Raw genomic sequence first — 26,552 nt, forward strand, 5'->3', positions numbered from 1 at the left:
GAAGGCAATGATTTCACTTGCAGAATTGGGCTTAGAGAGACTGAGGCCACATCTGAGCAACAGCAGAGGTCCTCCAGAAGTAACTCTTAGGCATGCCTATAAGTAGTCTAATCTTCTCCGCTACCTACATAAGCTTCACAAGAGTAAGCCTCATGATTGAGGGCATGGCCTATTGATTTGGGTGTCTCTAAAGTTTGACACAGTATCAGGGGATTCCCTGATGGTAAGGGTTAATAGTTTTATATTCTTTTTCCCCTCCCTCGGGGGACTTTGCCAATACTTTTTGATTATCTGCTTAATATGTTAAGCAGATAATATATTATCTAGGATATACAGATGTTTGTATAGATATAAACATATATAGATGTTTATATAGATATAAACATATCTATGTTTATAGGATGTTTCCAGGCATTACAATAATCTATACAGGATTAAAGGACCTTTTTCTTATTCTGTGCTTCCTGGGTTTCAGTTGTTCAAATGAGCTATGCTGATAGGTTGAATTAGATTATGCACTACAGAAAATTTCAGTTCCAGACCAAATAAACCTTTCTTCCATTGATCTGAAAGGGTAATATGTGCTTCTAAAATATAGACACTGTCTTTTTTATCCCTATGTTCGGAATTATTTTAACCCCAACCTGTTCGGCTCCATTCTTATCTCTAAATATCAGGTTATATATATAAAACAGCCCCTTAAAATCCAGAAATATTAATCACCACTCCAAACTTAATGTGTCTGCTCTAAAAGCTTACAAGCTAGGCCCCTGTTTTCTTATAAGCATTTTCTAAAGGTGACCACACCATTGTTGTTCTTTTGTTTCTGGCTTATTTTGTCTCTATTCATGTGCTTTTGAGCCATCTGTATTTGCTCTTGGGAAAAATGCCTATTCATATCTTTAGCCCATTTTATAATTGGGGTGTTTGTTCTTTTGTTGTTGAGTTGTATGATTTCTTTGTACGTACAGGATATCAAACATTTCTCAGATAGATGATTTCCAAATATTTTCTCTAATTGAGTTGGCTGCCTCTTCACCTTTTTGACAAAGTCTTTTGAGGTGCAGAAGCATTTGATTTTGAGGAGTTGTCATTTATCTATTTTTTTCTTTTGTCACTTGTGCTTTGGGTGTCTGTTTCAGTTTTTGAACATGCTGCCCTACTTTAGAGTGATGTTAAAGCTAATGGAATAGGCAGTGACACAAAAGCACAAGGCGGATTTTCACGTGGTTGATTCAGCTTGACTGCCTTTTGAGAAGTGCCTGGACTAAGTTAATGTTAATGTAAGGAGAGTTTCTGGGATTTGTTTTTTAAATCGTAAGAAGCAGTACGGAATAAAAGGCTGGCATGATAGCTGAGGATAAAAGCAAAGGCCAGTGTGCTGAGTGAAAGTACTAATGGCTTTATTAAGCCAGGGCACATCTGGCTGGTAGAGAGACCTGGTGACTTACTTCTTAGTTTGTGGGTGAGGGGTGGTTGCAGTGAGTCATTAAGTCAGAAAAGGAGCGTGATTAAGTCAGCTGTTCCTATAACAGGCTTCTTAACATCCTGGGGCTGGAAGCCAGAGAGATTGACTTGAGGCTCGAGTCTATTCTGGGAGAATAGGGATGATAAAAGCTCTTGGATACTGATGAAAGTAGCAACTTGCCTTTTTAAGAAACAGTTAAGTGAGGCGAGTTCCATTCCTGCAAGTTCTTCCACATTCCCCTGGGCAGTGTTATTCCTCTTCTGTTCTGTTCTGTTTGTGTTACATTTTGCTGCCTCCATTTTGCATCAGAATTACCTGGATACCTGCCTTCCTGTTAAGAAACACCACCTTCCTTAATAAAAGTAAAACCCAGAAGCTCCACTGGAAAAACTCTCCTTGGGTTTTTCTCTTTTTTTTTTTTGCTTACTATTGCCACCACCAAGACAGGTCCAGGCACTGCTGAAGGAACACTGAACATTGAAAATTAGGGAATAAAACAAAATATTATAGCTCAATATTGGTGGTTCTATAAGTGTAGATGCGCTTAGAATTACCTCACAGAAATTGGATTTATGAGGTCTAGGGTGGAATTTAAGGGTCTGTGGTTCTAACAGAGATCACCATGGGACCCCACTTTGAGAAGCTGAGTTCTGACTAGGTAAGCTGCTTTTTGAGATACAACTTGCCTTCCAAGCTTGCATGCTTATAGCACCTAATGCTAGCAAGAAGCAGCACTATTGTCCAGATTCCTCTTTCCAGCTCTCAGTTGGCTGGAACTGAGGGATGCTATAATTAACACCCCCCTTCTCAGGACTCTATGACAGCAGGAAGGCCTGAGGTCTCTGAATCTAGCCAGGGCCAGCCTCACAGCCTGTGAATCTTCTCTGATGACCTGCCCCCTTCCTGTGGGATTGGCCTCATGAGGGTGGACTCCTCTCTAGACTAATCATGTCAGAATCAACAGGATTTCACAAATCCTTATTTAGGTCTGTCTCCTCCACTAGACAGACCTTAGACTAAAACCAATTCCTGTGGGAAATTTGCTTTACCAGAGCAGATCTTGCTCCAGACATGTTTTCTCCTGTGTACTTAAATTTGTATTAGACTTAAGTCTGCATGGTCACAAGGAAATCAAAACAGCCTATTTACAGTACTATTTAGGTTAGGCCAATAATGATTTTTAAAAGATTGAAGTATTTTTAAGTTGGTTACAATTCCATGTTAGCCCTTAGTTCCATCTCATTTATCTGAAGTTCTTAACTACCAGGTAGAACTTGTTAATAGCTTCCATCTGTGAACCACAGTACGCATTTTAATATTGTTTTTGTTGGTTTATTTTTTTTATCCGAATCTTTATTTCTTATACCCAACTTAAAAAAAATTGTCAGTTTTATAAGGAAATTTGTAACCTCAATTGATACATGTGATATCATGGCCCAGAATATTTTTTCTCATTTCTCTCCTCTAATTTTTCCCTTTTGATTCTCAAACAGTAGTTGTTCCTTTTTTCAATTACAAAGGTAATGCATGCTTATTGTAGCAAATGAAGCAATATACAAAATGTAAGATAAAGATAAGTCAGTATGACTTAGACATGCATACTGGTGTACGTAGGTAGAGTGATATGTCGTCTGGTAAATTTAGGGTCCCCTCCTAAGCCTCCAGCATGCCCTTAAGCACTGTCTAAAAACATAGCCACTGCACGGTTTTCATGCTATAAAAAATTAACATGAATTTCTTAATATCAGTTAATGCAATATGGCTCTTTTTAGCATCTGTCACCTCGGGTAAAAAGTGGCATCTCCTCATTACTTCCGTTTGTGTTGCCTTGATTACTGGTTTGCTGGAGCATCTTTTCTATATTTGCTTTGATCTGAATTTCCTCTTCTGTGAAATTACCTTTGTATATTCTTTCCTTACTTTTTTCTCTTTGTTGATTGTTTTCCTCTTATCAATATGTAGGCTTTGTGTGTGTGTGTGTGTGTGTATTAGCAATAGTTTAATATTTAAATGTATTTACAGGAGAATAAAACCTGGCAATTTTGCTTCTCCCAGCCCTGGTCCAATCTCTTTTCCCTCAGTCTCACGTTCTCCATCCTTCCATCTCAGACCTAATCTCAGACCTAATGCTGGTCTCAATAGATGGTACATGCTTGGTTAACACTGCTGACAGATGCCTTGGGGCAAAAGGACACATTTTCATTACTGACAGCTTATTCAGCCCATTAAAGGGTCATGTGTCTCAAAGTCAGAAAACTCTGTGCTGAAGTGTAGGAAAGGAACCGAGGAGCATCTTCTCTGACCTCTGGCTGGCTGGCTAGCAGACCTTCGAGCTTGCACCCAATAAATAACAGGCATGCTATGGGCTGCAGGGGGTGAGAGTGAATTATAGCTGATCTTCCTTCCTTTCAACTCTTCCCTTAACCCCCAAATCCATCTACCTCCCTAAAGCACTGCCTGTCATTTTTCACTTAGAAACCAAATCTCAGTCAGGTCCAGACTTCTTAACCACTGATGCTTACCCTCCTCTCTCTGCTGCTGGGGATGAGCCCTTATTATTCACAGACATGCCCCACTCAACGCCTACCTCTGGATCTTTATACACTCTGCCATGGCTGTTTGTTGTGCCAGCCTTGCCTGTTTGCCCCTGACCCTGGTTATTTGCCCTTATGAATCCTGCCTCCTCTTTACAGTCCTGTTTCCTCCTTTGTTACAGATGCTGAGATGGAGTTTGGGTGCAGGATATTTATTAGGGATCAACGTTGTAGGAAAGGGGGTTGGAAGCAGGATTAGGCAGGATGTCAAGGTGTGATGCAGTCCTGACAAACTTCAGCCACCCCCATGGGGAACTCTGTTGCAGATGTGGCCTGTTAGAGTTGCTCTGTAGTGGGCCAAAATGACTGGGCCTTCATAGCCCCTTACAATCAGTCATTGACTGTGGACCACCTTGGGGAGGGCGTGCCCATGGGCAAGGTGGCTCTGCAGCTCAGCTGGAGAGCAAGCCCTTCCTTGAAGGGGGATGTGGATGGTGCATCATCTTGTTCACCACACTCACGAAGTTTTTTTTTCTTCAATTTGAGAATATTTGCACTGATCCAAAAAAAGAAGAATCCTATACTTCTTATACCCCCTTATTATTGGCACTTAGCATTGGTCTGGTACCTTTGTTACAATTGCTAAAAGAATAATTACAATGTTAACAGTTGACTATAGTCCATAGTTTGCATTAGTTGTTTTTTCACTATATACCACTCTTATTATTAATGCCTTGTAATAGTGATGTACCTTTGTTCTAATTCATGGAAGAACATTTTGGTATTTGTACTGTTAATCACAGCCATCATCCACAACAGAGTTCACTATAATACAGTCCAGTTTTTATCCTTTGGCTTTCCTTTTACTGCATACATGACCCTAAACTTCCCTTTCAACCACAAAACCACACACATGATTGAGTGCTGTTAATCATACTCATAATAATGTGTTAGCACCACTTTTATCCATTTCCAAACATTTACAATCAACCTTACTAAAAATTCTGCACAAATTATGCATTAGTTCCCTATTCTCTACCCTTATTCTATCTCCTGTTAACCTATACTCTAGATTTAATCCCCGGAGTTTGCTCATAATAATTAGCTCATATTAGTGAGACCATACAATAGTTGTCTATGCCTGGTTTATTTCACTCAACACGATGTCCTCAAGGTTTATTGATGTTGAATGCATTGGGACTCCATTCCTTCTTACACCTGAATAATATTCCATTATATATAGTATATATATATATATCACATTTTGTTTATCCATTCATTGGTTGATGGACACTGGGACTGTTTCTATCTTTTGGAAATTGTGAATAATGCCATATGAACATTGGTGTGCAAGTGTCTGTTTGCATCCCTGCTTTAAGTTCTTCTGAGTATATACCTAGTAGTGGGGTTGCAGGATCATATGGCGATTCTATACTTAGCTTCCTGAGGAACCACCAAACTGTCTTCCACAGCAGCTGCACCAGTCTACATACCCACCAGCAGTGAATACGTGTTCCCGTTTCTCCACATCCTCCCCAACACTTGTAATTTGCTGTTTTGTTTTGTTTTTCTTCTGACAGTGACCAACTAGATGTGAAATGGTATTTCATTGTGGCTTTGAGTTGCATTTCCCTACTAGCTAGTGACATTGGACATCTTTTTATGTGCTTTTTAGCCATTTGTATTTCCTTTTTAGAAAAGTGTCTACTTTAGGCTTTTGTCCATTTTTCAGTTGGGTTATCTTTTTATTGTTGAGTTATTGGGTTTCTTTATAAATTCTGCATATCAAACCTTTATTGTTTATGTGGTTTCCAAATATTTTCTTTTATTGCATAGGCTGTCTTTTTTACTTTTTGGACACATTCCATTGAAACACAAAAGTACTTAATTTTGAGGAGTTCCATCTATTTTTTCTTTCATTGCTTGTGCTTTGCTAGTATAAGAAACTACCACTTACCACAAAATCTTGAAAATGCTTCCTTAAATTTTCTTTTAGTTTTTTTTTTTATGGTTCTCACTCTTATATTTAGGTCTTTGATTCATTTTGAATTAGTTTTTGTATAAGGTGTGAGATAGGGGTCCTCTTTTATTCTTTTGGATATGGATATCCAGTTCTCCCAGCATCATCTGTTGAGGGACTGTTCTGTCCCAGTTGCATAGATTTGAAATCCGTGTCAAAAATGAATTGACCATAGGTTGAGAGTCTATTTATGAACTCTCAATTCAATTCTATTGATCAATATGTATATATTTATGCCAGTAACATGCTGTTTTGACTACTGTAGCTTTGTAATATGCTTTAAAGTCAGAAAGTGTGAGCCTTCAATTTTGTTCTTCTTTCTCAAGATTTTTTGTGTACTTGGGGCCCTTTATCCTTCCAATTACTTTGATGAATGGCTTTTCCATTTATGCAAACTAACCTTGCAATTTTGATTGGAATTGCTTTGAATCTGCAAATCAGTTTGGGTAGAATTGACATCTTAATGATATTTAGTCTTCTAATCTATGAACACACCAATGCCTTCCATTTATTTAGGTCTTCTTTGATTTCTTTCAGCAATGTTTTATAGTTTTTTGTGTACAGGTCCTTTACATTCTTGGTTAAATTTATTCCAAGATATTTGATTCTTTTAGTTGCTATTGTAAATGGTATTTTAAAATCAATTTCCTCCTCAGATTGCTCATTACTAGTTGTTCTAGTTTGCTAGCTGCCAAAATGCAATATACGAGATACAGAACACCTTTTAAAAGGGGGAATTTATTAAGTTGCAAGTTTACAATCTAAGGCAATGAAAATGTCCCAATTAAAGCAAGTCTATAAAAATGTCCAAATTAAGGCACCAACAAGAGGTTACCTTCACTCAAGAAAGGCCGATGAAGTTCAAGATTTCTCTCTCAACGGGAAAGGCACATGGCAAACATGGTGACATCTGCTAGCTTTCTCTCCAGGCTTCTTGTTTCATGAACTCCCCTGGGGGTGTTTTCCTTCTTCATCTCCGAAGGTCTCTGGCTGCATGGGCTCTGTGGCCCTAATGGTTCTCAAGCTTTTTTCAAAACGTTTCCTCTTTTAAAGGATTCCAGTAAACTAATCAAGACCTATCTTGAATGGGTGGAGTCACATCTCCCTCTAATCAAAGGTTAACACCCGCTACTGGGTGAATCACATCTCCATGGAGATAATCTAATCAAATTTCCAACCTACAATTCTGAAAATAAGGGTTAAAAGAAAAAATTGCATCTACCAGATGGATCAGAATTAAAACATGGCTTTTCTAGAGCACATAATCCTTTCAAACCATTGCACTAGTGTATAAAAACACTACTGATTTTTGCTTGTTGATTGTGTATCCTGCTACTTTGCTGAACTAATTTATTAGCTCTAGTAGTTTTGTTGTAGATTTTTTGGGGGTTGCTACAAATAGTGAACATTTTACTTCTTCCTTTCTGATTTGGATATCTTTTATTTCTTTTCTTGCCTAGTTGCCCAAGCTAGAACTTCTAGCACTGTGTTGAATAACAGTAGTGACAGGTGGCATCCTTGTCTTGTTCCTAATCTTAGAAGGAAAGCTTTTGTCCTTACCGTTGACTATGATGATGTTCTCTGTCATGCTGAGGAAGCTATCTTTTAATCCTGTCTTTAGAGGTTTTTTTTCCTTTGTTGTTGTTGTTTCCGAGAAAGGATGCTGGACTCTTTTAAATGCCTTTTCTGCACAATCAAGATGATCATATGGTTTTCCTCCTTCAATTAGTTAATATGGTGTATCACATTAAGTGATATTCTTCTGGTGAACCATCTTTGTATATTTTGAATGAACCCACTTGAATATGGTTTATCATTCTTGTAATGTACTGTTGGATTTGAGCTGTTAGTAGTTTGTTGAGGATTTTTGCGTCTATACTCATTAGTGAGATTGGTCTATAATTATCTTTTCTTTTAGTATCTATATCTGGCTTTGGTATTAGGGTGATGTTGGCTTCATAGAATGAATTAGGGAGTGTTCTCTCCTCTTCAATTTGGGAAGTGCTTGAGCAGGACTGATATTAATTCTTCTTGAAATGATTGGTAGAATTCACTTGTGAAGCCATCTGATCCTAGGCTTTTCTTTGTTGGGAGTTCTTGATGACTGTTTCAATCTTTTTACTTGTGATTTGGTTTGTTGAGATCTTTATTTCTTCTAGAGTCAGGGTTGCTTGGTTGTATTTTTCTGGGAATTTATCCATTTCATCTAAGTTGTTTTATTTGTTGGCATACAGTTGTTCACAGTATCCTCTTATGATCTTTTTTATTTCTGTAGGGTCAGTAGTAATATCTCCCCTCTCTTTTCTGATTTTACTTATTTGCATCTTCTTGGTTTTTTCTTTGTCAACCTAGCTAAGGGCTTGTCAGTTTTATTGATTTCCTCATAGAACCAACTTTTGGTTTTATTGATTCTCTCTATTTTTATTCTTAATTTCATTTATTTCTGCCTTTATCTTTGTTACTTCTTTCTGTCTGTTTACTTTGGGGGTTAGTTTGCTGTTCTTTTTCTGGTTCATCCAGGTGTGTAGTTAGAGCTTCAATTTTAGCTCTTTCCTCTTTTTTAATGTAGGCATTTAGGGCTATACTTTCCCTCTCAGTACCGCCTTTACTGCATCCCATAAGTTTTGATATGTTGTGTTCTAATTTTCATTCATCTTGAGATATTTACTGATTTATCTTGCAATTTATTCTTTGACCCACTGAATGTGTAAGAATGTGTTGTTTAACCTCCATATATTTGTGAATTTTCCAGTTCTCTGCCTGTTATTGACTCCCAACTTTATTCCATTATGGCCAGAGAAGATGCTTTGTATAAATTCAATCTTTAAAAATTTACTGAGACCTGTTTTGTGACCCAAAATATAGTCTATCCTGGAGGAAGATCCATGTGCACTTGAGAAAAATGTATATCCTGACATTTTGGTGTGCATTGCTCTGTATATTCTGTTGGGTCTAGTTCATTTATCACACTATTCAAGTTCTCTGTTTCCTTATTGATCCTCCATCTAGATGTCCTATCTATTGATGAGATGGTATATTGAAGTCTCCAACTATTATTGTAGAGACATCTATTTCTCGCTTCCATTTTGCCAATGTTTGCCTCATGTATTTTGGGGCACCATGTTTAGGTGCATAAATATTTATGATTATTTCTTCTTGGTGGATTGCTCCTTTTATTAATATATGGTGTCCTTCTTTGTCTCTTTTAACAGTTTTGTATTTATAGTCTATTTTGTCTGATATTAGCATAGCTACCCCAGCTCTATTCTGGTTACTGTTTGCATGGAATATGTTTTTCCAATCTTTCATTTTCAACCTATTTGTATCCTTGAGTCTAAAGTAAATCTCTTGTAGACAGCCTAAAGATGGATCATATTTTAAAATTCATTCTGCCAATCTGTGTCTTTTGATTATGAGTTTAATTCATTTACATTCAATGTTATTACTGTAAAGGCAGTATTTATGTCAACTATTTTATCCTTGACTACTATGTATCATATCTTATTTTAGTCTCTTTTTTTTACCCTTATCAGTAACGGTCTTCATTTCTTCTAGAGTCAGTGTTGGTTGCTTGTGTTTTTCTGGGAATTTATCTATTTCATCTAAGTTGTTTTATTTGTTGGCACACAGTTGTTCCCATATCCTCATTTCTATACCCTCTTCCAAGCCTCTCTTGTGTGTTTTTCCCTTTCAGCCTGTAGAACTCCCTTTAGTATTTCTTGTAGGGCAGGTTTCTTGTTTAATCTCCCTCATTTTTGAAGGATAGTTTTGCTGGATAAAGAATTATTGGCTGGCAGGTTTTCTCTTCCAGTGCCTTAAATATATTCTACCACTGAGATATTGTCTCTATGGTTTCTGATGAGAAATTGGCACTTAGTTTTATTGTGGTTCCCTTGTATATGATGAATCACTCTTCTCTTGCTGCTTTCAGAATTCTCTTTGTCTTTGGCATTTGACATTCTGATTACTCCTATTATTAATAGGAGTAAATCTATTCAGATTTATTCTGTTTGGAGAATGTTGCTCTTCTTAGGCATGCACATGTCTTTCGTAGGAGTTGGGTAATTTTTGGCCATTATTCCCTGAAGTGTTCTTTCTGCCCCCTTTCCCATCTCTTATCCTTCTGGGACGCCATGAAGTGTATATGTCTACACTTTGTGCTATCATTCAGTTCCCTGAGACCCCCTGTTCAATTTTTTCCATTCTCTTCTCTCTAAAATTTCAGACATCCTATTCTCTAGTTCACTGATCCCTTTCTCCTGCCTCTTCGAATCAACTGTCATATGCCTCTAGTGTATTTCTGATCTCTTCTGTTGTGACTTTAATTTCCATAAGTCCTGTTATTTTTTTGTATGCTTTCAAGGTTTTCTTTGTGCTCACCCAATGTCTTCTTAATATTTTTTTACCTCTTTTGCCATATTTTCCTTCTTCTCCTTAAATCGACTTAGGAGATTTGTTTAAACATCATTGATTATTTGTTTCAAATCCTGTGTTTCATCTGAAGTTTTAATTTGTTCCCTTGATTAGGCTGTATCTTGCTGTTTTTTAGTATGGTTTGTAATTTTTTGCTGGTGTATAGGTACCTGATTTTCTTGATGAATTTTCTCTGGAGGTCAGTTCTCTCTCTTACCTAGAGTTTTCTTTTTAATTGGCTTTGTGCTAAAGCTCAACTTTGACACTTGCTTCAATTATTCTAGACCATTAGAAAAATTGTATTTAACTGATCAGCTCTCTTCAACTCTTATTAATCTAATTCTTGCCCTGGGTGTATGGTACGATATTTTGAGATTGCACTATTGGTGCAATAATTTCAACCCCAGAAGAAAGCTTCCTTTCCCCTGTTCTTCCTCTGAGAATGTTGATCTGTTCTGTTGCTTTTTTTCTTTTGCCTCTCTGTATTTTTAACTCTTAAATTTATCTCTAGCTGCTTTTACCTGGATGGATAATTCTGGGAGGAGGGTTCCCCTGGAGAGGACTTTCACAAGTCCAAACAGGGCCCGGAACCTGCGAAGGTGGGTGCAGATCAATTCCAAGGTGCCCTGCGGAGACCTGGAATGATGCCAATATTCTGTTTGATGACTCCCCGAATCTGTGCTTTCCTGGCCTTCCCAGGAAAATATTTAAAATATTTTGGTGCTCTTCAGCCAACTTTTCCATGCAGTCCTAAGGTGGTACTGTGCCTTTAGTTCTCAACTGACTCCATCCCTGCCAGGGATGTGGTGTAGAGACTGCCAGCCACTTTTGGCCTGGGCAGGTTGAAACTTGCTCAGATCCCAGACAGACACTGCCCTCTGAATTCTCTAATGAAAAGCCACAGGTTGCGCTGGGTTGCCTCTGAACCACCCCCACCCCCACCCCGCCACCTTCCGCCCTCGACCCCCACATTTCTTGGGGAAGAGCTGCCCTTCAGTAAACTGTTCCCTCTTACCCCATGACATCATTGTGTCTCTTAATTAACTTTGCTTCTGCCCTGCTGGGGTGGGGTTGAAACAGAGGCTGCCAGCTGCTTGCTGTCCTGGGTGGGAAGCTGTATCTGTCTTTGGAGCTGGAACCCAATGATTTGAATTTGCTAATCAAAAGCCATAGTAAGAGCCCAGCCATGCTACCCCCTTTTCTTGGGAAAAGAGCTACCCATTAGCAGACTGTTCCCTACCGCCTGGAGAAGTTATTGCATCTCTAAATCAGCCTCACTTCTGCCCCTGTTGGGTGGGTTTGAAACAAAGGCTGCCGGCTGCTTCCTGTCCTGAGTGGGTTGAAAATTTTAAGCTAGCCTCAGAGCTGGAACCCAGCAGTACAAATTCACTAATAAGAAGCTGCAGTCGGTACCCAGCCGTGTCCTCCTTCCTCCATCCTGACAGTTCTTGGGAAAGAAGACTTCTATCTCCAGCCAGGGATGTGTACCATACCAGCCCCTACACTGTGCAGAGATCTGCTCACAGATCTTCGCCCCAGTTGATCCGTGTCTTCCTTTTGTTCTTCCCTGGAGAGTGTACAGTGTCCTTCTGGTCTCCGGAGCCCCCACACAGCTGTTTCCGACAGTTCCTGGCTGTTGGCTAGCTGCCCTGGAGGACAAGCTGAGTCCTAGGGCTCCCTATTCTGCCGGCTTTCACAGCATGGATTTTAATGTTGGTTTGACGTTGTGCTTTGGGCTGCTTGCCTTTAAACACCAAAATTTCTTCAAGCTTCCTTCCCACACCTTAACAAATATGCTCAACTCCTCCAAGAATCTCCAGGAAAACTAGATGAAATCCACTGCAGCACACCCTACCCTGGAGATTTGCTGCAACAAAAAGGAGTCCTAAGCTTCAGACTTAACTTGAATGACATTTGTGACAGTACAGTGTCTGAAATTCATCATAGAAGGTCACCTGGGCATGCTAAACCTGTTTAGTCATTTTCTTGCTTATATGCCCACTACCTGTTGAGCTCAACTCTCAGCACATTAGAATTACCTGTGTAACTTAAAAACAAACAGAAAACAGTGCCCTGGCCCCACACCCAACCAACTAAATCCAAATCCTGGGGATGGGTCCTCACATCAGTATTTTTTAAACCACCCCACCTCATTCAGATTGAGAAGCAAATGCTCTGGCACGAGGCTTTGCTTCCTATTAAAATATGTTTTTTTCTGTCTGTCCTGCCAGGCACACTTTGGAACAATCTTGGACACTTATTTAGACTTAATAAATTTGGGAAGAGAAAGTTGATAGGAGAAAGAAAAGAAGGAAGAGACATTCCAAGGGCTGAAGGCCTTGAAAATAAAAGCCTCCCAAGTTTTCCTACAATTTAGTTGGTCTTGGTGTAAGGCTGGTGGGGGACATGGAAGGAACTGAGGGGTCCTGGGATTAAAGGATGCTTCTGACTGAGAGACCAGAGGTTTCAGTCTGGTGGCCTCTGGGTTCCATCTGACCTGAAGACATTTTTTTTGGCCTGTGAATGGCTGCACATGGCAGTTTTTTTTAAAATATGAATGCCATCCTCTAAAAATCAAGTTTCACATAAAACACATCCTCACAGATTTCTCAGATCCGATGACGTCTGACTGAGGACTGGGTACTAAATCAACAATGCAATTTAGAGTGTAGGTTCATGGATTCTCATTTAGTCAGATCATCCCCTCATGAGGGTGGTGCCCGAAATGGAGAAACATGATTTGAATTTCCTTCCGCTTCTGCTCTTAGAAGGAAAAGTGGGTTTGGTACTCAGATTTTGGTTTCAGGGTTTGAGGGGTGAAAAGAATCCATAATGAGTTACTTTACATCAGTTCTTTCTGTTCCTTTACTAAGCTCTTCTGAGGCTGGGCTAGGATGACTCAGTCTGGCTTGGGAGATAGCAGTCTTTGGGTTTGGTCTTGATTTTGCTCTGGAACCCCGGGCTACCTGTTAACTTCTCTGGTTCCAACGGTCCTCATGTATGCAGAAATAAGACCAAATAACTTCTAAAGCTCTACTTCCGGCTTCTTGGGATCCTAAGAAGCCAATGGCACAAAAATAGAAACGAGACAACTTATTTTAAGAGCAGCCTGTGTATAAAGGTGGTGAAGGGTCAGTACTGAGAAGGCAGAGCTGAAATTAAGGGGTGTGGAAGCCACAGGGAAACGTTTGGGTTCTAACCATCCAAACTGGCCAAAGGTGGAAGGGGGCCTTTGGAGGGAGTAAGTGTTCTGCCACTGGACGGTGAGCAGAGACCAGGCAATCGTGGCGGGGATGCTGGAGCTAGCAAACAGTGGGCAAAGCCCTTCCCAACATTTACAGATACTGACAAGGAAGCCAGAGCCCCTCCGCTGTCTGCTCTCCTTCTAGGGAAAATGTGGCTGCCTGGGACGCGGAATGGGACGTCAGCACTAGGGTGTTTTTACACGCTTTTCCTTTTTTTAATTTCTTAAAAATATTTACGACAGTAAAGGCCGTACTGTGCTACAGGGGGACAGGTGTCTTTGATGTGCCCCCCTCTCATTTGTACCTCAAAACAAGGCTAAGGCATAAATTATTCTGCTGGACACCAGGCCTGCCCCTTGTCCCTGGGGCGCCGTCACCGGCAGTACCACTTGACCCGCTGGGACCATTGGCAAAGGCTGCACAGGTTCCAGGGGTCCCTGCACGGGGTTTATTCAGTGCATTCCAGAGAGGACCCCTCAACAGCGCGGCTGTTGCCTCTCCCGGGCACATGGACGTAATGGAGGAATGGGGGGCAGTGCGTGTGTAGGACTGGTGCAGGAAGGGGAGGCTTCCCAGGGCAGCTGCAGCGGGAACACCGGGAGAGGGGACGCAGAGGCCTGGGGACTGCATCGCCCACGCGCTTCCCACGAGGTACCTGGGGGCGCTGGGGGCAGCCGGCAGGGCGGGGAGAATGGGTGGTGGCAGTGTGACTGCTTGGGCAGAGAGCCATGGTGTCCCCGATCTCAGGGCCAGCGCCCCTGTGCCAGGCCCCACCTGCCAGGCTGTCTCAATGTCTGCAGCTCCCAGTCTTTCTTCACCCCTGCCCAGTGGCTGTCACCATCAAGCCCTTAGGCTTGGGTTCATTCATGGGAATGGGGGTGGGGTGGGGGTGGGGGTCGGACTTTAGAGCCATGGTTGAGGGGGGAGGGGGAGGGGACGAGGTTTCAGAATTCAGACCCAGCCTCCCGCTGTCCTCTGGGGTCCATTCGGAACTGGAGGTGAGCCGTGTGTGGGGTTGGTTTGTTTTTACAGTCCTCCTTGCTGGGTTTCTTCTGAGATGGGAATGATTATAAGTCCTAGCACCATGATGGTGGGGGGCAGCAAACGCGCCCCCCCAGGGCCACCCCCACGGCCTGGGGGCGGCCATGGGGTAGGGCATGGGTGGTGTCCCTTGGAATCCCTCGGAGGCGTCAGGGCTTTCCAGTGGGCCAGTCCCTCGGGAGACCAGCTTGAGTCCCCTCCACAGGGGGCAGGTGTGGCCTCTCAGGAGATGAGGTCAGATGCAAAGCCAGCTGGCGACCTCACAGACCTGGCCTGCACAGCACCTGGCCCGTGTCCTGTCCTGGTCCCCATCAAGTCGCAGCCTCCTCCAGGGCCTCACTCCAGCGCCTTGCGGTGCGGGTCCAGGCCGGGCTCCCTCCTGCGCTTGGCATTTTTAAAGAAGCCGAGCTGTGGGGAAGCAAAGGGAGCCGTCTTGGGCAGACAAGGGTGCACCAGGCCTACCTCGCCTTCCTGCTGTCCCTCCCCTGACCCTCCGCAGGGCTGAATACCCGAGCCCACTGTCACAGCCGCCCCCCCAGTCCACGGTCACCGCCCCCCCCCACTGTCACCACCTCCCCCCCAGGCCACTGTCACCGCCTCACCCCCCAGGCCACTGTCACCACCTCCCCTCCCAGCTCACGGTCACCGCCCCCCCAGCCCGCCTCTCCCCCCAGGCCACTGTCACCACCTCCCCACCCAGGTGACAGTCACCGCCGCCCCCCCAGTCCACTGTCATCGCCCCCCCAGCCCACTGTCACCACCCCCTCAGTCCACTGTCACCGCACCCTCCAGCCCACTGTCATCGCACCCCCAGTCCACTGTCATCGCACCCCCAGTCCACTGTCATCGCATCCCCTCAGTCCACTGTCACCACCCCCTCAGCCCACTGTCACCGCACCCTCCAGTCCACTGTCATCGCCCCCCCAGCCCACTGTCATCACACCCCCAGTCCACTGTCACCGCACCCTCAGCCCACTGTCACCGCACCCTCCAGTCCACTGTCATCGCCCCCCCAGCCCACTGTCATCGCCCCCCCAGCCCACTGTCATCGCCCCCCCAGCCCACGGTCACCGCGCCCCCTCCCCGCCTCAGCCCTCCTGGGGGCAGTGCACAGTGGGCCACTTGATTGCTAAGGGGAGGCTGCAACAGAGCGGACAAAGCTGTGGGCGGCAAGCCAGAGTCAGGCTGCCTGCCGGCACCTCACCGCCTCCCCCCAGCACACTTCTCCGGCCTCACCTGAGACAGGAGGGGACTGAGGGCAGGGCTTCTTAACCCGGCTCTCAGAGACAGAGAAAGGACTTTGGGGAGTTCCCTAACAGACTGACATTGCCGGAGACATCTTGTGCAGTTGGGTAAGCTTGCTTTTTTTCCTGATAAGGGGAGCCCTAGCTGTCCGATCTCAAAGGGGCCGGTGTCCCCCACGAAGGTGGAAGCCACAGTGTGAGCGCCCCCTGCTGGCCGGGCCAGTCTGCCTGCTGCGGTGGGGGTGGGGGGCTGGGGGCTGTGGCTGCACAGGGTGGGGAGCATGGGGAGAGGCCCAGAGCCCAGAGGCCGCTCCCCCCGCCCCCGCCCCGCCGGCGCTCACCTTCCACAGCGCCAGGACCAGCAGGGTCAGGAGCAGGAGGCCCCCCAGTGAACTGCCCACGATGACCCAGGTTGGGATCTGCGAGTCTTCTTGCTTCGAGACCTCAAAAGTGATCTGTGAGGGGAGGCGTGGAGGCCACCGTGTCACTGTTCCCGGGCGGGGTGGGGGAGCAGGGGCTGCTGGCCCCCGGAGATACCGGGGGCACGGGTGGCTTGTGGCCCGTGCAGGCCTCAGAGCCCCCAGCCCCCTGCACAGCGGACCCCCGACTAATGTGGCCTTGGTCACTTGGCTCCTCCTGCAGACGTTCTCTGCCTACGGCCTCTGGGACACCCCCTTTCCCTGAATGCTCACTGGCCACTTGTCTTGACACTTCCCCATCATCTCCCAAACCTCTAAATGTCCCAAGGTTCGGTCCTTGGGCCTCGTTCAGCCCTGGGTGAACTCTGGCTGACTTGATCATTAGGAGCAGCAGGCACGGCGCCCAAGGGCCCACGGGACTTTTAGGGGCCCGTGAAAATGTTTTTAAATTCCTTTTAGATTCAGAAGAAAAACGAATATAATCGAGCCTGGATTATATTTGTCTTTATACCAATGAGGTTGAAAAATAAAATTAAAAAAATTTTTTTTTTTATGGAGGAAGGGGCTCTCGAAGGCAAAAGCGCCCAGGGCCGGTGCACGTCACCCCACGGCCCTGAGACAAGACCGCGACTTCAGCCATCTACAGGTTCACAACTCCCACGTGTGTCTGTCACCTGGACTTTCCCTTGAATCCCCAACTCCTAACTAATTGCCTTCCTGGCTCACCTGGCATCTTTCACAGGCCCCCCCCAACCCAAACCCCAGATTCTGCGCTTCACTTCCCAACCTGCTCTTTCCCCATCAAAGCACATGGCGGCGTCATCCTTCCTTCCTTTTGCTTGGGCCGGAAACCTATTTATTACGGACACTTTCACAACCGTAAGGAACCTATTGGCAAAGTCTATTTACTTAAAATACCCAAACTGCAGCCACTCCCCCCACCTCCAGGGCTACCTCCTTGGCCTGGGTGCAGCTGAAGGCTGCAACCTCCCCGCTCTGCTCCTCCAAGACAGTCTATTCCTGGTGCAGCTGCCAGAGGGGTCCTTTCAAACAGTGAGGAGTCTCCGCTCTGCTCGATGCCCCCACTGTCTTCCTATCTCACCCGAGTGAAAAACCACAGTCCTTGCCCTGCCTGTGAGGGACTGTACCATCTGGTTTGTCCTAAAAACTCTTCTCCCGGTCTCCTCTCTCTGCTCTAGCCCTCCAGCCACCTGGCCTCCAACATGCCCCTGTTAGGGTCTTTCTATTTACGGTCTCCTCTGCCTGCAAGGCTTTGCCCCCAGATATCTACATGACTCACAGGCCTGTCTCTGTTTGATGGAGAGGCTTTTTTCAGCCTCCCTGTATGAATAGCACCTCCTGACTCCCCACCCGTACATGCCTGCATTTTTTCTGAATAGCCCATTATCACTACTTGTCACGATATATATTTATATTTATTGCCTTTATCCCCATCTACAATATCCACCCCAGGAAATCAGGGGCTCTGTCTGTTTTGTTCACCGCTCTATCCCCACGGCCTGGAACAGTGCCTGGAACAGAGTAAGTGCTCACTAATTGAGTGCTGAGTGACTGAATGAGCGAACACCTTGCAACAGCATGATGGAGTCCTGGTTCTCCACCCTATGACTCATGCTGCATCTTCACCCACCTCCCCTCTTCTGCCTTATCTCACACAGCTTCAGTGTCCATATCTGAAAAAGTGTGAGGAGTGAGATAAGTGGAGTAAGACATGTGAAGTGTCTGTACGGTGCCTGGCACATAGTGACGGTTCAACCCCTTGGCAGGTCCCTTGTATGTCTCCTCTATCCCTGAAGGCTGGGGCACTGCTCTGCTTCCCTACCCACACCCCTGCCCCTAGCACAGAGTGGAGCACCACAGGGCTTAATTTTTGGGCTTCTGGATTTCTAAAAGAGAAGTGAGTCACCTGGAGAATATACGAGAGATTTTTGGGGAGGTGTGTGGTGGGGGCTAGAAGAATTCACCTAAAACACACACATCAGCATGGGGCAGAGCGGCACTTAGGGGTGGGAGTGCCTGTAACATAGCTCCCCTCTCCTAGCGGCCTGCTAATTCCAAGATTCAGTTCAAATGCACCGTCCCCAGACAGCTTCCCTTAGCCATCCTTGCACTGACTCCCCACAGAGGCTGTGCCCACCCTCTGATTGCACCCACAGTGTTTTGTCATTGTCCCTTGTTTGCCTAATTCATCTCTATCTTCTGTGTGACTGAGTTCTAGGAACAGCACCCAATAAATGCTGAATGAATGAAGGAATGGAAACGGCTCCTTGGGCAGGTCCCACCCAAGCCGCTTTGGGGCTTTTGCACCTGCTACGCTGCGAATACCCTGACCCAGGTTGTGATTAATATTTGTTTGCTTGTTTTATTAAGGTCTGGCTCCTTGACCGTGTCTACTTTGCCCCCTGGCCCCTCAGGTGGGGAGTTTCCTGGGCATCTGCTACACGAATGCTCGCTTTGAGCCCAGGCCGGCGCTACTGGGACATGGCCAGTGGAGGGCAGCAGTGTCCCAGCCCTGAGCGCCTGGTGTGTTTTCAGAGGGCTGGGTTTTTCTTCAACACCCAACTTCTCATTTTCCCAGGAGAGCACCTCCCACAAGCTCCCCCGTTTCCTGGATCGTTATTCTAGCCAGTTTGATCTTTGACATTCTGTCTCTACCCAATTACAAAAGAGTCCCAGTTGAGACATTTGCACGCTTTGGACTTCAAATTCACACCAGATTTGCACACATCCCTTGCATTTCATTAGATTTGAGGTGTGAATGGAATGGAGGAGGGGCCGGGATGCTCATTCCAGGGACTGGTCACGAGCCTGCCCAAGGACACTGCTTCACAGCTGGAGAGACAATCCTATCAATTGATTGATAATCAATTGTCAATCGATGGATTGACAATCAATGAGCAACCCTTCCCCGCAGGAGGCCCAGGGGCAGGCAGCTCTGGGCATTTCTGCTTTTTGTCCCCTTGCCAGTTTTGCCCCCAAAGGCTCATTTATCTGCTTTCACTCTACTCGGTGGGGCGCTTACTGCTGGTGGGTCTAACCACTGGGGTCTGCCAGTCTCTTTCCCGTAGGAGCACATGGGCAAAGGGTGTGGGAGAACTCTAGGGGAGAGGGCTTGGGGCCTGGACCCCAGGGGCTCACCTGGCGGCTGGGATCGTCCTCGCGGAAGATGAAGGGACTGTGGAACTGCCGCTGCAAGGCTGCACTGACCGTGATCTTCATGGACCGGTACTTGAGCTGTGTGGCCAATGCCCTTGTCAGAAGCAGCAGTGCCGGGTGGGAGGCTCCCCAGCACCTGGGGAACCCCTCCCCCTTCTTCCTTCCAGTCTAGTCCAGGTGCCTTACTTACTGCTTTTAGGGACCTCAGCCACAGATTCCCCAGCAGGCGGAAACTGGTTTCCTGGTTGGGAGCCAGCTTCACGTGGCAGTCGATGGAGACGACATCAGAGTTGCTGCGGTTCTGAAAGAGCAGACGGGGCTCAAATGCGAGCAGCGGGGCTCCGAGGGAGCAGGGGGTCAGCCAGCCCAGCTGTGACCTGAGCTGGAGCCTGGGCCACAGGCGATGGCTCAGAGGCCCTGCTTGACCAGCTGGGGTTTGCTGCCGAGAAGGAGGCAAAGGGGCCGAGGACAGGAGATGAAGGGAGAGGTCTGGGGTGGGAGGCAGGAAGGCTGGGGCTGCCAGGGGATGGCTGAAGGGCAGGCTAAGGATGGGTGGGTCTGGCCTACGTTCCATCCGAGGGGAGCATCGTGACCGGATCAGGTACGTTCCAGCAACATAAGTCTGGTTCAACATTAGACCATCTAGAAATGTCACCACCACACAAATAGATTCGAGGCAAAAATTAATACGGTAGCCACAATAGTCACTGAAGGGGGTGTTGGGAAATCCAACCTCCATTCATAATAAAAAAAAACTGCCAAGGAACATCCTGAATCTGAGTAAAGGGTATTTATGAAATATCTACAGCATTATATTTAATAACGAAAAATTAAAAACACTTCGTTTAAAATCAGGATCAAGGCGAGACTGTCACCCTTTCCATTTTTCCATTTTCCTGGAGGTCTTAGCCAGAGGACATTTGAATATGGGGACCGAAAGGAAAAACAAAAAGCGTTATTACTTTCAGATGGTCTCTTAATAGAAAGCCCAAACAAATCTTTGCACAGATAGAGTTTAATAGTCGGAAGTTGTGTTGCTGTCTTGCTGCCCTGCCCCCAACTTCACTCAACTCCCCACCTTCAGGAAAGTACACTGCACTCAAAAAAATGCTTTGTGTGAGGTGTTTGTTTGGGGGAAATGAGACTGAACCAGCTCAATTTTGTGTTCAGGTAAAGATGAGTGAAAACATCTCAGAAATTGGTATTTGGAAGCAGAGTGCCCAAGAGAACATAATCCTGGAGACCAGCAGATGCCTTGGGGAAGGCTTTGAAATTTCTCCCTGTTCCCACCTCCGGGGCCAGCCAGGGCCCGGCCGCCATGGCCAGCCATCCAACCCAAGCCAAGCCCGGTTGCTCTGGTCTCCACGGTGCAACTCTGGCTGGCAGCTTCTTCTCTCTGCTGATCCGTGTCCTACCGGCCCTTGTGGACCCAGGCGCAGGCCCCCTGTCCCCGTTGGCTGTCTGTTCGTACCGGCACTCTTTGGCACGGATCCCAGCCTTGTCACCCGGCTGCAGCAGCACTCTTTGCCTGCCTCCCCCATCTCCTGAGAAGCAGCGGGTTTGCTCAGGGCAGGAAGCATTTTTTCCCACATTCGGTCCCTCCTTGGTTTGAGGCTGGGCCCATGCAGTGGCTCAGTAAGTGCTTATTGACAGACTAGTGGGTTTGGAGAGAAGGAGCCCCTGACGCTCAGGGAGTGCCTCCCCCACCCCCCAGGGCCGTCGCAAAGTGTGTGTGTGGGGGGTTCTCACCAGCTGTGGGGCACGACTCATGTCCTCCTCCGATGGGGCATGCCGATACTCGGTGCTGTTCCCCCAGACATTACAGGATGTGTTCCCCTGCACAGAGACACGGCCCCACAAACAGCTCTGGCAGGCTCAGCATCCCTTCTCTCTCCAGGGAAGGCCCACCCGGGAGAAGGCAGCTGTGGTAGAGGGACTCGGGGACATAACCAAGGGCTCCGACACTCTCCTTCCGGGCCCCTCCCCTGCACGGGCCTTCCTGGGACCCCGGTACCTGGTCGGTGAGGAATTCCCTCAGCATCAGCAGGCGGTTGCCGCCCCTGGTAGCGATGGGGACCGTGACCTTCATCATCACCCCGTGGATGGGGAACAAGCCCAAGTTCTGGATCTGTGGCCGGGGAGGCGGAGGTGTCAGTGCACCCAGGCAGCTGCGGGAGGCGGAGGATGAGGTCCGCAGCGCTCGCCCAGCCCCGTGGGGAGCGCAACCTCACCCGCTGCCCCTGGGTCTCTGTGCACTCTGGGGGACAGGAAACGGAGCCCATTCACGGCCCCTGGGTTTTCACTGTGGACGCGCCAAAGCTCTGCCAAGTCGGGCTGGGGACTGCGTGGAGGACAGCGTGGGGCTACAGGAGGCTGAGAACAAGTCGGCGGGGGGCCAAGATGCCGGAAAGCAAGGGTTGCTTCCATTTTCAGCCCTGAAATGCTGCCTGGCATTGGTGGACACTCTGAACGGAGGCCAAGGGTGGAGAGGGGGACGGCAATTAATTTATTATGAGATAATCACTAATGAATGAAGGATATAGTGAGTGTGTGATAGCTCAAATCCTAGCCAGGACACATCCTATACCAAAGCAGGAGTGGCTACAGCCAGGACTTTAGAATCAGAAAGGCCAGCGCTATAACTCTGAGCTACTTCTACTTATGAGCTGCGTGCTTGACCTTGAGTGGGTTACTAAATCTCTCGTGGCCAGTTATGCAGCATGTCTGAGGCCCAGTTTTTAGGTGTCTGTCTGTTCCCAACTCTGAACTCAGCTGTGGGAGAAACTGATAAACTCATAAAGTTCAGGGGTGAGGGACAGCTTGGGTCCACTGTGGCAGAAACTGCTAGAACTGCCTCCTAAATCTCATTCCCCTCCTTCCTTAGTGACAGAACCCAAGCTGAAAAGCCACACTTCCCAGCCTCCCTTAGAGAGACATTGGGAGGTTTCTTAATGGGGAGTGAGCATGCTCATCTCGCCTTCCTTCTTCTTCCTGCCCGGAATGAGGATGTGATGGCCGGAACAGCAGCCATTTTGAGCAGTGAGGCTGTTACTTGCATGCTGAGGATGGTGGAACAGAAAGAAAGAAGGAGAACCAGTCCTGGGTGACTTTGTGAAGCTGCCAACTCTGGGCTTCCTTCGTGGAAGAGAAGAAATCCTGGTGTGTTTGAACTGCTGTTTTTTTTTTTTTTCTGTTTGCACGTTTAATTTTTTTATATTATCAAACCCAAACAACATACAAACATGAACATTCTCAACATACAAACATTCTGTGTATGGTGTACACTCAGTGGCTCACAATAATCATCACATAGTAATATATTCATCACCACGATCATTATTTAGAACATTTGTAACACTCCAGAAAAAGAAATAAAAAGAAAAAAGAAAAAACTCACACAGACCATACCCCTTACCTTTCCCTCTCATGGACCACTAGTATTTCCATCTACTCAATCGATTTTAACCTTTGTTCCCCCTATTTTTTTCTATGCCCCTTACCATTCCCTTTCATTGTTCACTAGTATTTCAATCTACTCAATTTATTTTAACCTTTGTGAACCACTGTTTTTAAAAAAATATTTCCAACACTTTATGCTAGCAAACCTAATCTCACTGATAGGCCCAGTGCAAGCCCCTTATTTTCCACATGCGAACTAAGAGACCCAGGGCTGGGGTGGGGGGGTGACTTGTCTAAAGTCACACAATGAGTGGGTGGCAGGGTTGAGGGTGAACCCCTGGCACTAGAAATAACTCCAGATTCTTCTCCCCGCAAACAGTGGGTCTTTAACTTTTGTTCCTCACCCTCTGCCTGGCTCCTCTCCAGCTTTACCTTGAAGGCACAGTTGAAAGGGGGCCCAATGCCATCATATGTCTCCAGTGAGCTGCCGGGTTTGACCTCATAGTGACTCAGGCTGCTGCTCCTGCTGGGACAGAGGACAGGGTTGACATGAGCTCAAAGTTACTGGAAGAATAAATGAACAAAAGAAGGGTCGGGCATGTACCTGCCTCCCTGGAGACCAGGAAAAATAGGTTTCGTCTTTGTCCATTGATTGGCTGCCTGGAGTGTTGTGTTAGGAAGGATTCTGAAGTCTCATTTGGGCTTAGCAGAGGTAAATGCTGAGATCAGTCAGCAATATGTGCTTTGTGTGTGGGGTGGGGTGGGGCATGAATCAGAAGACCCAATTATGTGCCATCCCTGCCCTGCCATCTTGCCCAGGGATGTGGCCTCTTCTGAGCATGAACTGGCCCAGTGGGCACTATAGAAGGTTCTAATTTCTAGGAATGGTCATGGGAGGGTCTGAGTGTGCTTTTGTGTGCTTGCCATATCTTGACTTCTTCATCCACCTGGAAGCTCTCAGAGCATTGGGGGCTGGCAGCCTCCCCAGGCGGGGTGGAAAGTGGAGCCATGTGCCTTGTGGGGAGGAATATTTTATCGCTGACATTGTTTAGAATTGCTGGTGCAAGGTGACAACAAAAAGCAGATAGACTTTTAGTGGGTTTTGGTACTGTTTGTAAATTTTCTATGTACAAAGGACCTACTTATTGCTTGTGTCTGGGGTGGGTAACTCCCCTGTCACCCCTTTGCCACTGCAGGGGCCAGGCCTGTGTATTCTCCTCTGTGCGACTCCCGCGCTCCACTGTGGGATGAGGGGACCACCGCTCTGACCCTTAGGGACACACTGGGTTTCCATCACACAGTCCCCCAGGGCTGGGGCCCTGGGACCTCTCACTCTCTTAAGGCCCACCAGAGGCTGCCCCCATCATAGCCTCACTCCTCCGTGGCCCCCTTCCCCCAGCCCACCTGGTAAAGAGAATGTCGGCCTCATATTTGAGGTGGAAACGCAGGAGGGCCGTGTTGTCTTCCCTGGTGCTCTCCTGCTCGTCACTGTCACTGCAAGGAGAGCCAGGCAGCAGCAGTCAGCCAGGAGCCAGCCCTCCCTGCACCGGGCTCGGCCAGCGTGGCCCGGCCAGCTCACTGCAGCAGGGGCGGCCTCGCTCATCCAGGGCTGAAAAGCACAAAACAGACAACTGGGGGAGCCCGAGGTACCTCCTTAGGGGAGGAAGGGCCTCACTTTCCAAGGCGGGGCAATGGATGACACTGGCTTTCCTTGCCCCTTTTATAGGTGTAGAGCACTGGGGCTGGGTGGCGTCAGGGGAAGACTGGACTGCATTTGAAAGGCTGAGCCCAGCTTGGCCAGCAGCTGCCCATGGGAATTTCTCTCTTAGCGTCCTCATTCTGTCTGTGCTGGTGGCGTCTCATGGAGGGGAGAGAGCGCCTGAGGGAAAAAGCCTGCCTGCTCTCCCCACAGGAAAGACAATTAGGAATCCACAAGAGAGTGGTTTGGTCATCCTTGAACCACGAAGGAAAGTCACTCCCAGCTGTCTGGAGGGGCAGCCCCTACTGTTCCTGCTGGATGGCCTGAGGTCACTTTGCTGCCTTGGAAAGGCCCAAGAATGTGCATTTAGAGAGTTCTGTCGAATGTACTTTCCTTTACATCTGAGCACCATGAACTGTCAGGAAGGCCTGGGAGACAGATGGACAGACAGTCCGACCCACAAAGTAAAGTAAGCAAAGGTCTCTGGAAAGCGGAAAGACTTCCCAAGGGGGAGAGGTGAACAAGAAGGAACACAGGACACGGAGCAGGACAACTCGTGTTCGGCACTCAGGTGGGCTGGTGGATGTCGTGTGTCCCTGGAAATTCACTCAACCTCTTTGCATCTCACTTTTCTTACCTGTCCCTGGGTAAGAGGCAATAATCTGTGAAGGGTGAGGCAATAATCTGTTCCTTGCATATTTTAAGGGGCTGCTGGGTGACTAACTGAGCTTTATAATAGTAATTTTTTTTTAAAATAATAACTGCTGTATAGAATGCTGTCTAAAGCGAAGGGACTGACGTTATTATTCACCTCCAAGCAGCCCAAGATGGAAGAAGAGTGGCGCATGGCAGGTAAACAGGTCGGCCCATACTCTCCGACTGCCCCAGGGGCCCTCCCAGGTTTGGGCAGTGAACGACAGGGGGCGGTGGTGGGAGGGGCAGTCCCAGTGGCAGGACTGAGACAGCAAGGCAGCAGGACAGCGGGACAGGAGGGCCCAGGACAGGGGAAGGAGTGGGGCGGGGCCCTGACCTGCCCGAAGTGAGCTTGATCTCCAGGTAGTGTAGGAACACGGATTTGCTGAATTCAAAATCTAGACGGAAAGCCACCTGCAAGGAAAAAGTGACCTGAGCAGGGGCAGCTGGGAACTGCACACCTGTGCGCTGCCCGGATCAGCCGCTCCTCGCCCCGCCCCCTGCCCCCCCTCCCCGAAATGGTTTGTGTGTGTGTGTGTGTGTGTTGGGGGGGGGGGGTAGGACCGGATGAGGCTGGGGGGCTGCTGAGGGGGGACTCAGCCAAAGAAAACAGCCCCTGCAATGGGGCTTCGTGTTTGCGGGGCCAGCCCCTCTCCTTCTTCCTTCTTTTTGCTTTTAACATGGGCAACGTCCAACCTCAGACATTTTCTGTAGGGTTTTGGGGGCACAGGGGGGCTTGACAGTAGGAAGAGGAGATGAGCATCACCTTGTCCTACAGGACGCGGGGGCCTGAAGCGAGTAGTAAGACCACCTCCACCTGTTCCCCTGCTCCTGAGATTGTCAGTGCGTGTGGGGGGGGAGGTGGGGGCCATCAGGCTGGAGAAGGGTGGAGGCTGCCCCAGGCTACCCCGCAGGCTACATAAGGTGCTTGCCTCCTTGCCCAGCTGCCCTCCCACCACATTGCTGACTCGGACCCTGACCTTCCCTTGCCCTCGGCCCTGGAAGGGCGCCTGTGGGTCCCCTGGCTGTGCCTCTGCAGCACCTGACCCTTCTTGCTTCCTCCCCGTCCTACTTGGGGGCTTTGGAAAGATCCCTATTGCCATCTCCAGGTCTGACCCTCAAGTTGAGGTTTCCAAAGAGTGCTCAGGGGCCCATTCTCCCAGGGAGGAGCTGTGGACGGGCAGCTTCAAAGCAGAAGCT

The 26,552-nt window shown here is 47.3% G+C and overlaps 1 protein-coding gene across 4 annotated transcripts in view; it reads right to left on the reverse strand.

The window, feature by feature from the left end:
- Nucleotides 1-14,581: 14,581 nt before the first annotated feature.
- ITGA11 (integrin subunit alpha 11) overlaps nt 14,582-26,552 on the reverse strand; it is a 121,378-nt gene continuing 109,407 nt past the window's right edge. Inside the window, exons 22-30 of one of the 4 annotated variants that reach the window (XM_077128340.1) lie at nt 25,690-25,766; nt 24,365-24,454; nt 23,393-23,483; nt 21,576-21,689; nt 21,311-21,397; nt 19,752-19,862; nt 19,544-19,639; nt 16,307-16,420; nt 14,582-15,129 (exon numbers count right to left, since the gene is read on the reverse strand). In XM_077128340.1, coding sequence (XP_076984455.1) covers nt 15,058-15,129; nt 16,307-16,420; nt 19,544-19,639; nt 19,752-19,862; nt 21,311-21,397; nt 21,576-21,689; nt 23,393-23,483; nt 24,365-24,454; nt 25,690-25,766 — 852 coding nt within the window. In that variant the 3' untranslated portion in view covers nt 14,582-15,057. Of the gene's footprint in view, nt 15,130-16,306; nt 16,421-19,543; nt 19,640-19,751; nt 19,863-21,310; nt 21,398-21,575; nt 21,690-23,364; nt 23,487-24,364; nt 24,455-25,689; nt 25,767-26,552 lie in introns of those variants that run through there. The other 3 variants (XM_077128339.1, XR_013162453.1, XR_013162452.1) reach the window with 3 other exon arrangements.

Source organism: Tamandua tetradactyla, chromosome 14 (genome assembly GCF_023851605.1).
Source record: "Tamandua tetradactyla isolate mTamTet1 chromosome 14, mTamTet1.pri, whole genome shotgun sequence".
NCBI classification, from domain to species: domain Eukaryota; kingdom Metazoa; phylum Chordata; class Mammalia; order Pilosa; family Myrmecophagidae; genus Tamandua; species Tamandua tetradactyla.